At 43.0% G+C, this 12,938-nt stretch overlaps 1 protein-coding gene across 3 annotated transcripts in view; it reads right to left on the reverse strand.

Annotated features, from left to right (window-relative positions):
* FGF14 (fibroblast growth factor 14) overlaps nucleotides 1-12,938 on the reverse strand; it is a 613,348-nt gene that overhangs the window by 165,221 nt on the left and 435,189 nt on the right. Inside the window, exon 1 of one of the 3 annotated variants that reach the window (XM_055335924.1) lies at nucleotides 4,296-4,488. The exons of the other annotated variants lie outside the window; for them this stretch is intronic. Coding sequence (XP_055191899.1) covers nucleotides 4,296-4,488 — 193 coding nt within the window. Of the gene's footprint in view, nucleotides 1-4,295; nucleotides 4,489-12,938 lie in introns of those variants that run through there. 3 annotated transcript variants of the gene reach the window in all.

A 12,938-nucleotide genomic window follows, 5' to 3' on the forward strand; every position in this document is an offset into this window, starting at 1 on the left:
AAATTTTAAGTAGCTCATTTTTCTTTCTCTGTTTCTTATGACATCCTGTAATTTATTTCAGATAAAATGTGCTAGTAAGAAACCCACACAACTACTGATTAAAACATACATGACACATGATCCCATGGCTCCCATGACAGTAGCCAAAAAAAAGTAGACTACAGGGAATAATTGCATTAGCCACACTAAAAAAATTGGAAGGTCATTGTCTTACAACCAATAAAGATCCTTGTTTTGGTTTAAAAGTTAATAAGGAAAACATAAAAACACTTTTAGGATAGAACATCTTTGCTTGCAGTTTCTAGTTTAGTTTTTCATTTTTTACAAAAAAGTTATGATTCCAAATAAAACTATTTGCAAACCATCAGTTTCCTTGTGCCCTCTTCTTTACTTAGCTAAATTAACAGATATCCTAAATATCTATTTTCATAAGCTAGTTAAGCTCTAAAGTGAGGTTGGTTATATGCAATCACCCTCTAGTCCCTTCAAAAAGGGATAAGTTATATATGTATATAATGTATTATATATATATGGAAAGTAAAAAAAGATATAAAAACTTGAAAAGTATATATACTTTTTAAATGGTCTATTTAGAGTACTGTGGTTCAAGGACACTCTTTTAACTTTGGACCTGTTGACCTAATTCATTATATTATTCAATTCAAGGGCAATGCCAAGTATCCAGGGCATGGCAAACACTCTATTAAGATTTGAGAGTTTATGAAAGTACAGAAAACACAGACTTTGCCCTTAATGACAATTAATTACATCTTGGGATGTAGCACAATTAATTACTATCAGGCATAAACAATGATAGTGAGGTATAAAATGCCACAGGAGGATTATTCTTACTTCTCTGCAATGAGGGAAGACTTCCTAGAGGCAATGGCATTTTCTCCAAGCTTTAAGAAATAGGGACAATTTTAACAGGTGAATATAGAAGACAGAAGATTCCATACATGGAATAAAGCACAAAGAAAAGAATAGGGGTTTGAAAGCATGTGGCTAATTTTAGGAACTCTGTTCTCTGGAGTCGTTGGAGGTAAGGAAGGGAAAGAAAGATGAATCTGGAAAGGTGAGAGAGTCATGGTGCCCACACAATCCCTCAAGCCATCTTGCAGATTCCTGTCCTTTACAAGAAGACAAAATGGTACAACTTCTCAACTGGTGCAAAAATCACCCTTCTATGAGGGGAGAAGCTGATCAGAGTGGGGGATAGGGCTCCACCCAAAAGCACAAAAGTAAATATAAGCCATACCCTTTATATTAAATAAATTGCTAATTAAAGAAGTATTAAAAAGGAAAAAACACCCTACATTTAAGAAATGTCTGTTAACTCTTCCCCCCGTCACAAAATGTGGAGCTGTTCTTTATTCTGTTTGCCAACATGTCATATTTATTTGAATTCACTTGTCAAAATATAAACTTCAGCCAAAACGGACTATGGTACGAGATGGCAATATACTGCATTTCTATATCTTCTTTGCTTCTCTCAACAGTTTAAGATTTTTCCCACCTCAGGGGCTTTCATTGTCCTTCTCAGATGTCAGCTCTCAACCTGGATTTCTCAGTGTGGCCCCTCTCTGCATATGTGATCTAATTGGGTTTCTTTCCCGTGATCCTTGACCCTGCAACCTCCACCTCAGCCCTCTTGTCTTTACAAGACTGAGTTTCCTAATTTCTTATTTTGTTCCTTTCCATATGCATTGACTTTTACCCCATATTTGTAACCTCCTTGATGGAAGGGACTTCATTGGTTCTATTCACTGCTCTAATACTTAACAACTGGCAACAGCACCTGACAGAGTAGGAAGATCCAGTAACCCTTTGTCCAATTAATGACGTTCAAATGTGAAGATATTTAAAATTGTCATGCCTAAAAGTTGTATCTTTAAATGAACAAATCGGATTTTTAAAATTTCCTGAGGGCAGTTCCTCCTATGCAAAGAGTGAGTTTGGAGGTAAAGGTAACTATGCTTAAAAATATTTCCTTAAAGAGCATTCAATTAAATAATGAAAGAATTATATGCATAGCTATAGGTAATATAAAACCATATAGTTATATATCAATATATAACTTATATAATATAAAGTTTTAATATTAATTTTGCATAAATTAGTAATATAATGTCTGATGCTCGAGTAGATGTATATTTTTCTTCACAAATGAATATATTTCTTTATATATGAGAAATATAAGGAGAATAAAAGGAAAGGTTCTGGTGAAATTTCCTTTTAGCCTGTCATGTGTTTGGAAAATAAGGGAGGAGAAGTGACCTCAAATGCATTTTTCTTACAGACCACTGATGCACGCGTTAATACCAAGAGAACAGTTAGGGTTGCAAATGGTATAACAGACTATATCTGGGGGGGGGGGGAAGAAGGTATATCCTCATGTTAAAATACAGAAGTGTAAAGCACACCTTCCTTCATTATGAAATATGACAAAACATTTATTGTCTGTATTTATAAAATAATCTACTGGTTGCATATTTAAAGAAGACACACAGTAAGTTTTAGTCATTGTTTATATTAGTGTAATCTCATCTAGAGCAGAACGGGCTTATTTATTTCAAGTAGATGCAAATTTGGAGCTTTACCTGGTGAAAACTGTTCTAAACGATCGATCATCTGATTTTAAAAAGGGGGAGAAGCAAACACTCTAAGTCAAGATAATGTGACACTCCATGGATCAACAATGTTTAGAGCAACTGAGTTGTTCTTATGATACAAAGGTTTGCTGGATAAGGCTCTAGGCTAAAGCGGAAAATTAAAACCCACTTTTTCTTAATAGCTTCTACACCCATCTGAAAATATTAATGTTTTCTCCAAGTACTTCATCAAGAGGCATTATATCTATGCAACTAGGTATTATATTAATATAATTTTATCTTCCTTAGAACTGCCACTCTTAATCTTTCTACAGTGTTTGCCTTTTAAGTTTGATTCTAAGAGCAAATGATCTCCAATTTCTAATGTGACAATAAGCTACTGTCCTTTATGAAAACTATTTAGCTACAGCCTTAAAAAAAAAAACCCACCAGCATTAAAACTTTTGGTCATAAATCTGTAAATGTGTAGAACACACACACACACACACACTCACATAGATGCACATGTATAGCATATGCTTCTCTCCCCTGTCTTTGGAACAACAGGGTATTTAAAACAAATACAGCTGGGCAGCAAGAATATAATGTGCTGGGCAAACATATACTCCTATTAATGTAAATATATTCTTCGATGTTTCCTGCCAAGCCCACTTAGTTATGAAAAGCCAGCAATCCCCATGTCTCCCACGGAACACCCCACATAGTCTCAAAACAATCGCCCTTAGCAACTGGATGTGGAAGCAAGCAGAGATGAACAAAAGCAGTTGGGCTCCGGCTCCTAAGTTGCCTTCCCAGACCCTGACATTTTAAATCAGCGAAAGCAGGTCATGCTGGGCACTAGTTATTGCTCCAAAAAAAAAAAAAAATGTATAGTAAGGCAACTATTCTAGTCACCCGCCTGTAGTAAGCACTTGTTTTGCCTCCTGTCATTCGCGAGCCCTTGAATCTGAATCGGCACCTACTGGGGATGTGTAGCTCGCCTAACCCCAATTCGGACTCGACCCTCCTGACTCCGCGCGCTCTGCGCACCGTCTGCGCATCCCGGGCCGTGACCGCGGGCTGGGCGCGGCTCCGGCGAATCTCCTTGGTTCGCACACACCCTCCACTCCTCTGCCACCGGCCCCGTGGAGGGCCCGGGGCGGGCTTGGGGGCCGGGAAGGGCGGTGTGTGTGTGGGGGGAGGGGGGGTCACCACTTTCGCCAAGGTCTGGGAGCCAAGGAGGCTCCAGAGACCTGGGAGGCCGAGTGAGGCCAGACGCACACAAAGTCCTCGCCCCCGCAGCCGGACCGGGAGCAGCCGCCGAGACCCCGAGGGTTGTGCGGGTCCGTCTCCAGCGTCCCGGGGTCAGGTGCTCGGCCCGGGGAAGCCCGGCCCCTCGGGGTGGACAGGGGTTCTCCCTGGAAGCCCGCCCGCGGGAGACTCGGGGAGCCGGAGGCGGCCGGCGCCGAGCGGGCCAACTTGCCGGCTCCGGGCGGGGCAGAGTCTCCGGCGGCCACAGGTGCCCGGGAGCAGGCCCCCAGCGGCCGGCAGCGGCGGAAGGCGCTCGGGGCGCCCGGCGGGGCGGGGGCCTGGGGGCGGAGGAGGGGAGCCGGGGGCCGAGGGCGGGAGAGGGCAGCCCGCGGAGGCCGGGCGGGCGGGGCACGGGAAGGTCCGGCGCGCCCCCCAACGCCGACCCACACCGACCTTGGCGCCGCAACCTGCGCTTCTTGAGGCCGAAGATGCGCACTTTGGAGAAGATGTCCACCAGGTTTCCGTTGCAGAGCCCGCGGGTCTTGCTGGGGCTGCTCCGCCTCCTGCTGGCGGACGGCCGGTCCCAGTGCTGCTCCCGCGCCTGCCGCTTCTGGCGGATCAAGCCGCTGGCGATGGCCGCAGCCATGGTGGCCCCGGGAATGGGTCCGGGGCGGGAGGGGACGGCGGCAGGGGGAGCCGGGGGCGCGGGAGAGGGCGGGGCGGCGCAGGCGGCGGCTCGCCCCGGAGGGGGCGGGGGCAGCAGGCCCGAGGGGCTCAGGGGACGGGCGGGCGCGCTCAGCCCCGACTAGGACCCATGGCCCTCCCGGCGGAGCGCGGGGCTGGGCGCGGAGCCCGGGTCGCGGCGGGGCGAGCCCCGGGAGCCGAGGGCGCGCGGGCCGTGGGGCCGGGGCTGTGCGCTCCGGGCCGGAGCCCGCTCGGGCGCCGCCACCGCCGCTCGCGCTGCCTCTGGCCTCGCCCGCCGCCTTCTCGCGGGGCGCGGGATGGAGGGCAGGTCCCGGCCGGGCTCGGCGCGGGCGTCCGTCCAGGGCAGACGAGGCGGGACTCAGCGCCGCGCTCCAGCCGCCCCCCGGCCGGTGCAGCCGCCGCCGCCCGCTCGCGGGCTCCGCCGGTGATTGTCAAGTGCTTCGGAAATCAGCATCTGGGGAGAGCAGTCCTCCCCGGAGATCTCTAACCAAAGTGCTTCGTTCCCACCCCACTAGACCTCCCTCCCGTTCCCCTTCTATGTCTCTCTTCAGAAGGAAAGGGGAGAAAAAAATATAAGAAATATATACATATATAGTAATGGTTACAAATATTGATAGTAGTAATAATAATCAAAAGAAAAAGAAAGAAAGACAGAAAGAAAGCTAAAATGGATTCCAGGGGGTGCGGTGCTAAGAGGCTGAGCCAAAGCAGGTGGGGTGGAAGGAATATCGGAGCGCCTTTTCTCGGATGAAAGTCGCAGGTTTCCGAGGCTTCCGCGGCTTGGCCAGGGCTTCGGAATCTTAACGAGTCTCCGGGTCCCCAGAAACTCTCGGCTGCGGTTGGAGGGCGAGGTGGTTTCCGCCCTCCCTGCTAATCCCTTCAGCGCCAAAGCCCCTCCACCCCGGGAAGCGGGAGGAGGAGGAGGGAGGGAGGGAGGGAGGGAGGGAGGAGAGTGTGTCCCGAGGAGGGAGGCGCCTCCACTCCTTAGCCGGTCCACCCAAACTTGCGGACTCTCCCTCTTGTTGTCATTTTGAAACCATTACACCGAGCAAAAAAAAAAAAAGGAGAGAGGAGGGGAAGGTGAGAAGCTATGCTAAGGCTGCATGCGTGGAAAGACACCGCCCCCAGATTTGCTCTCTGGCCCGTGGAGGAGGAGATGCCAGTGGCTGCAGCAGCTGGAGAGGATAACTGCCCAACTGAATACTGAAGAAGTCGCCGCCGAAATGTTAAGGGCGGGGAGGGTGTCACAGTCTTCCAGGGACAACAAAAAGCAGCCAGACTGAGGGACATTCCAATCTGAGCTGTCTTTGGCGTCCCTGGGTAGAGAAGCTCTGTCAGGGAGCAAAGCCATATGAACTGTGTCTGAAATTCAAATACAACAGCTGCTGCCTCCTCCCCTTGACTTCCTGTCTGTGCCCTGGCAGTGTTCTGTCTTGGATAACTGAAAATATAAAGGTCCAAGAGGAAGGGAGCAAGGGGAGGGCACCCTAGGAAAGAAGGTAGAGAGAGAAACACTTCATGCTTGGATGAATACAGATCTGTGGTTTCTAGGATACACTCCGAGTGACAGAACCAAGTGTAGATTTTGCTCCTATGGTTTTATACCTTTTCCTCTTCCCTCGAAGCTGTCTGGCTTATCATTACAGGAAGGTAAAGAAAAGAATCACAAAAACTAGGCTTCTCCCAATCCGGTGTGAAGGATGAAGGAAAGAAGATTCATTTGGTGATCAAGAGACTTTTAACAATCACTTCTCTGGTGACTGCTTTAGAGCTGGAAAGACAAGAGGCACACTCTGCAAGCCAGTCCTGGGAACAGTTCTGAACACACTTTCTCTTTGTCTCAGGAATAGTCAGTTAAGTACTACAAAGACTTGCAACCCAGCAAGTGGGAAAAGCTCAGCCCACGGTTGATTATAGGGAGGCTAGACACCCTGTACTCTATAGAACTTATCCACAGTCTCTCCATGTAAATAAACAACTCCTCATCTGTAAGTCATTGCCTTTACTCCATATTTACTAGCAAGTTTTCTTTGTGGAAGAATATTTAAAGAAAGTGTGTAGATTTTGGTCCAGTGTAATTACCACTGGCTTTAGGATGACATATATTTTACCTGACATTTAAGAACATACTCTGTAAGCTTATTTTCCACACCTTGCTGTGTTATCATACATACAAAATAATCACAATTATTAAAAGAAATAAGCAGAACTAATTTTGCCAGAAATGTGTAATCCCTATAACCAATGATATAGTAAAAGTGAGGAAAAGGGGTGTGTTAACTATTTTTGCTCTATTTCTACCACTTTCTTTTCTTTTTTAAATGTCTTTGTTCTTATATTTTTACTAAGCGTGTATTTAGGTTATGTTTCCATGCTCCTGCTAAAAAATGAAAGGCCATTTTGTAGGGATGGCTGTTTAATCGTGTCTTTTTAAAAACTCACTGAAACAAATCACAGTGAACATAAGAGTAGCCACTGCTACCTTCCATTATTGAAGAGAGGACATTTTGGACATTTCAGACTTTATAGATTCGAATTTCCAAATGACTTTATAATTAAAACACATTTATCGAAAGCTGGTAGTGAGTTTCTCAAAAAGCCAAACGTTAAGGATAGTGACCTCTTAAATCTAGTACAACTACCCCAATCAACATAACCTAGTTAGCCTTGAAAGGTTTTTTTATCCTATGACACATGTGTCTACTGTATTAATTTGAACAGATTGAGATTAAGCATATTATTATAGCTGTGTTCATTATTTTCTTTCCAGACATTTTTCTTATAGTGCAATCTTTTCCCCAATGCCTCAGATGGGATAAATGGGAGGTCGGGTTTTTTGGCTCCTTCAGACCCCTTCCATCATTGTTCAGTACCCTCCAGATCAGGCTGAGGTTCAGCACCGAGGACAGGGATCCTACCCAGGGGTAGCTCTCCCGGCAAAAATCAAGCTCCCCCGACTGTGGAGCGCTGGCTGTGAGTCTCTGATACTCCCCTCCCTTAAAAGCACCTTTCCACCTTTTTTTTTTTTTCCCAAGGTGGAAAGGAAATTAATCCTCACAGCTTCCACTAACATTAATAACGCTCCTCTTAGCATCAAGCCTTTCAGCTCTTTGATAACGAGAAATACTCTTTCTTTCCTGATACATTCCGACCCCTGGCGCAGCGCGGGGAACCGCGGAGTCCTAGACTCAAGGCGTCTCTTCAGACTGCGAATTTGACAAGCCTTAAGCAGTCCTTCCTATTTTATGTGATTTCCTGTTTTAAGAGCCGTTGGAGTGGAGGCAGCATTGGGATAATCAAGGTCCTTTAGCTCGATGCCTGTGTTTTCCTTTTACCTTCCCAAAACGCTGTTTAGTTGTTTATGGATCGAGGAGGTAAGCGAAAGAAAACGCAAGAGAGCCATCTGCTGTTTTAAGCTGTGATAAAAGTGTGTGCAGAAGTAGGGTGCAATTTGTATTCTCTTGTTCAGGGCGGGCGAATGCAAATTCATACCTTGCTGTAATTCAGAAAATAATTCCTCACTTATGAGAAGCCCCCCCCAACCCAGAATTATTAATTTCACCTTTGACTTTGTAAAAACAAACAATAGAGTACTGCCTAGGTAGAGTGGCTCCTGAACTCTGATTTTACAGTGTTGGTTCGTTTCTTAACTCTGCTACTACCTGGCTGTAGAATGAGTGCCAGTAAGTTGCCTTAGTCTCTCTCAACCTCAATTTCTTCATCTTTAAAACTGAAATAAGAGAATATCCTTTTCAACTCTTGTGAGGTCAAATTTACTAAATGAATGTAAAGATCCTCGTACAGTGTCTGGCACCTCCTAAGTGCTGAAAAATGACAGCTGTTACTACTACAATTATTGTTATTATTTTCCAGATCACTTGTTCCTATCTTGTAAATTCTTTTCCAGTTTCCATGTTTTTTTCAATATCAAAATATATGTATTCTCGTGTATTTTTTTATGTCCTAAATGGATTTCAGGTAAGATTTAAGGTATTCAGAAAACTAAAAAAAAAAAAAAAATATATATATATATATATATATATATATATATATATATATATATATTTCTTTTTCTTAATTTTGGAGACCGAAGTCTGAATTCAAACCTTAGTTTATAATTGACTAAATTTGTGAACTTGGCCTTGTAAAGCTATTTCCCACCCACTGAACACTGATAATAAAATCATTTCCCTCCCTCATAGAGATTAATGTTTGTGTCTTTAAGAAAATAATTCCAAAACTATAAAGAATCATAAAGAATTCATTCTTGGAAGGTAATTATTCAAATATCTTCCCTGTGATTGCAGTTCTCCTGATGATCCCATGCTCCCCTTGACATCTCTACTTTGCATACGTTGTTCCCTCTGCCTGGAATACAATATAAAACAGCTGCTAAAACCACAATTGGAGTAAGGCAAACATAGGCTTGACTGTCTGTCTTTGAGCAATTCATTTAAGCCTAAGTGTCACTTCCCACTTTTGTCATAATAATACAATAAAATTATTAGAATTACATGATAAACAGCAATTTGGCAGTGTGGCAGGATACAAAATCAATGCCCAGAAATCAGTGGCATTTCTATACACTAACAATGAGACTGAAGAAAGAGAAATTAAGGAGTCAATCCCATTTACAATTGCACCCAAAAGCATAAGATACCTAGGAATAAACCTAACCAAAGAGGTAAAGGATCTATACCCTAAAAACTATAGAACACTTCTGAAAGAAATGGAGGAAGACACAAAGAGATGGAAAAATATTCCATGCTCATGGATTGGCAGAATTAATATTGCGAAAATGTCAATGTTACCCAGGGCAATTTACACGTTTAATGCAATCCCTATCAAAATACCATGGACTTGGGATCCCTGGGTGGCGCAGCGGTTTGGCGCCTGCCGTTGGCCCAGGGCGCGATCCTGGAGACCCGGGATCGAATCCCACGTCGGGCTCCCGGTGCATGGAGCCTGCTTCTCCCTCTGCCTGTGTCTCTGCCTCTCTCTCTCTCTCTCTCTCTCTCTCTCTCTCTGTGACTATCATAAATAAATAAAATTTAAAAAAAATAAAAAAAAATACCATGGACTTTCTTCAGACAGTTAGAACAAATTATTTTAAGATTTGTGTGGAATCAGAAAAGACCCTGAATAGCCAGGGAATTTTAAAAAAGAAAACCAGAGCTGGGGGCATCACAATGCCAGATTTCAGGTTGTACTACAAAGCTGTGGTCATCAAGACAGTGTGGTACTGGCACAAAAACAGACACATAGATCAATGGAACAGAATAGAGAACCCAGAAGTGGATCCTCAACTCTATGGTCAACTAATATTTGATAAAGGAGGAAAGACGATCCACTGGAAGAAAGACAGTCTCTTCAATGAATGGTGCTGGGAAAATTGGACATCCACATGCAGAAGAATGAAACTAGACCACTCTCTTGCACCATACACAAAGAGAAACTCAAAATGGATGAAAGATCTAAATGTGAGACAGGATTCCATCAAAATCCTAGAGGAGAACACAGGCAACACCCTTTTTGAACTCGGCCACAGTAACTTCTTGCAAGATACATCCACGAAAGCAAAAGAAACAAAAGCAAAAATGAACTATTGGGACTTCATCAAGATAAAAAGCTTTTGCACAGCAAAGGATACAGTCAACAAAACTCAAAGACAACCTACAGAATGGGAGAAGATATTTGCAAATGACATATCAGATAAAGGACTAGTTTCCAAGATCTATAAAGAACTTCTTAAACTCAACATCAAAGAAACAAACAATCCAATCATGAAATGGGCAAAAGACATGAACAGAAATCTCACAGAGGAAGACAGACATGCCCAACAAGCACATGAGAAAATGCTCCGCATCACTTGCCATCAGGGAAATACAAATCAAAACCACAATGAGATCCCACCTCACACCAGTGAGAATGGGGAAAATTAACAAGACAGGAAACCACAAGTGTTGGAGAGGATGCGGAGAAAAGGGAACCCTCTTACACTGTTGGTGGGAATGTGAACTGGTGCAGCCACTCTGGAAAACTGTGTGGAGGTTCCTCAAAGAGTTAAAAATAGACCTGCCCTACGACCCAGCAATTGCACTGTTGGGGATTTACCCCAAAGATTCAGATGCAATGAAACGCCGGGACACCTGCACCCCGATGTTTCTAGCAGCCATGTCCACAATAGCCAAACTGTGGAAGGAGCCTCGGTGTCCATCGAAAGACAAATGGATAAAGAAGATGTGGTTTATGTATACAATGGAATATTACTCAGCCATTAGAAATGACAAATACCCACCATTTGCTTCAATGTGGATGGAACTGGAGGGTATCATGCTGAGTGAAATAAGTCAATCGGAGAAGGACAAACATTATATGGTCTAATTCATTTGGGGAATATAAATAATAGTGAAAGGGAATAGAAGGGAAGGGAGAAGAAATGGGTGGGAAATGTCAGAAAGGGAGACAGAACATGAAGACTCCTAACTCTGGGAAAGGAACTGGGGTGGTGGAAGGGGAGGAGGGGGGGTGGGGGGTGAATGGGTGACGGGCACTGAGGGGGCACTTGACGGGATGAGCACTGGGTGTTATTCTGCATGTTGGCAAATTGAACACCAATAAAAATATATTTATTATTTAAAAAAAGAATTACATGATAACATTATGTAAAAACACTTAAAGCAGTGCTTGTCACATTGGAAACTCAACCTACAGTAACTATTGGTAATAACTATTCATCACTCTGTTCTTCATCTATTCCACCTTTATGAAGATGTCTCACAGGCATTTCATGCTTAACATGGCCAAAATTAAACTCTTATTCCTCCTTCTCAAACTTGTTCTCTCCAATCTTTGCTACCCATGGAATGACAACTCCATTCTTCTTGTTCCACAGGTCAAAATGTTTAGCATCATACTAATCCCGTTTCTTTCTTTCATATCCCATATGTAACTTCTCAGCCTGTCTTCAAACTATATCCAAAATATTATCACTTCCCTTATCCTATTGCTATTTCCACTACTACCTACCATCATCATCTTTTGAACTATTATAAAAACAGCCTAACTGGTCCCCTGGGATCCACTCTTGCTCTTCTTTGATATGCCCTTAACACTGTGGCCAAAGTGTTGAAAATATAAATAAGATTTCATCACACCCCTGTTCAAAATCTTAAACTTCAATAGAAACCAAAGACCTTATGGTGCCTACAGTGTCCTTTAGGATTTGTATCCACATCTGCTTTCATTTGTACTTTCTACTTCTCTTTCTTCATTCACCAGTTGCAGTTCCTGAAACCACCTATCATGTTCCTATCCTATAGCAGGTATTTCATATTTGTTCTTCCATCTGACTCTTTAACCTTTCAATTCGTCACTCATATATTACCTTCTCACATGAGATCTTATCTTACAAATCTATCTACAGTTGCAACCCCTAAACATAGTCCATTCCTTCTTCCTTCCCTGCTTTATGGTTCTACATAGCACTTACTACCATTCTGTATGTATGTTTCCTTATTTTCCTTATTTATTCTGTATGTTCTGTATGTTTCCTTATTTATCTGGACTGTCTTGCTACTTTGAATATATGAGGGAACATATTTGGTTTCATTTGTCTATTGCCACATTACCCAGTGCTTAAAATGTTACCAGAGTAGGCACTTGACAAATATTTATTTATTGAAAGAGTAAAGAAGTTGGATACACAGATGGATAGTTATTACCAAATAAAAGGAACAGAAAATCATGCTTAGCCCATTCTGTCAAGGACGAATTAACCCATGATGCCTGATTTCTTTAAGCACCAAGGCACCTGAAATTCTGTTTGGATTACATATAATTTCAACCCCATAAATGGGATATTACGAGGCTATTTTAGCCTTTGCTTGATGATTTAGCCTTAATCTATGATGACATGTAGTTTGAAGTATGAATTCTAACAGGGATACCTGTGGGCCTTATTGAAAGATGTGAGACTGATTCTATTGGCATCGGTGAGAACTCTTCCACTATCTTTTTTAAATTCCAGTATAATTAACAGTATTTCAGGTGTATAATATAGTGATTCAATAAGTCTGTATATTACTCAGTGCTCATCACAAGTCTACTCTTAATCCCCTTCACCTATTTTACCCACTACCCCACCCACCTCCCTCTGGCAACCACCAGTTTGTTCTCTATATTTAAGAATCTGGGGTTGTTTATTTATTTGTCTCTTTTTTTCTTTGTTTATTTTGTTTCTTAAATTCCACATATTGAGTGAAATCATATGGTATTTGTCTTTCTCTGATTTATTTTACTTAGCATAATATACTCTAGCTCCAACCATGTTGTTGCAAATTACAAACACTAATTCAAAATGGAATATTCACCCTTCTGCTTATTTCAGCG

This window comes from Nyctereutes procyonoides, unplaced genomic scaffold (assembly GCF_905146905.1).
Source record: "Nyctereutes procyonoides isolate TBG_1078 unplaced genomic scaffold, NYPRO_anot_genome, whole genome shotgun sequence".
Classification (NCBI taxonomy): Eukaryota; Metazoa; Chordata; class Mammalia; order Carnivora; family Canidae; genus Nyctereutes; species Nyctereutes procyonoides.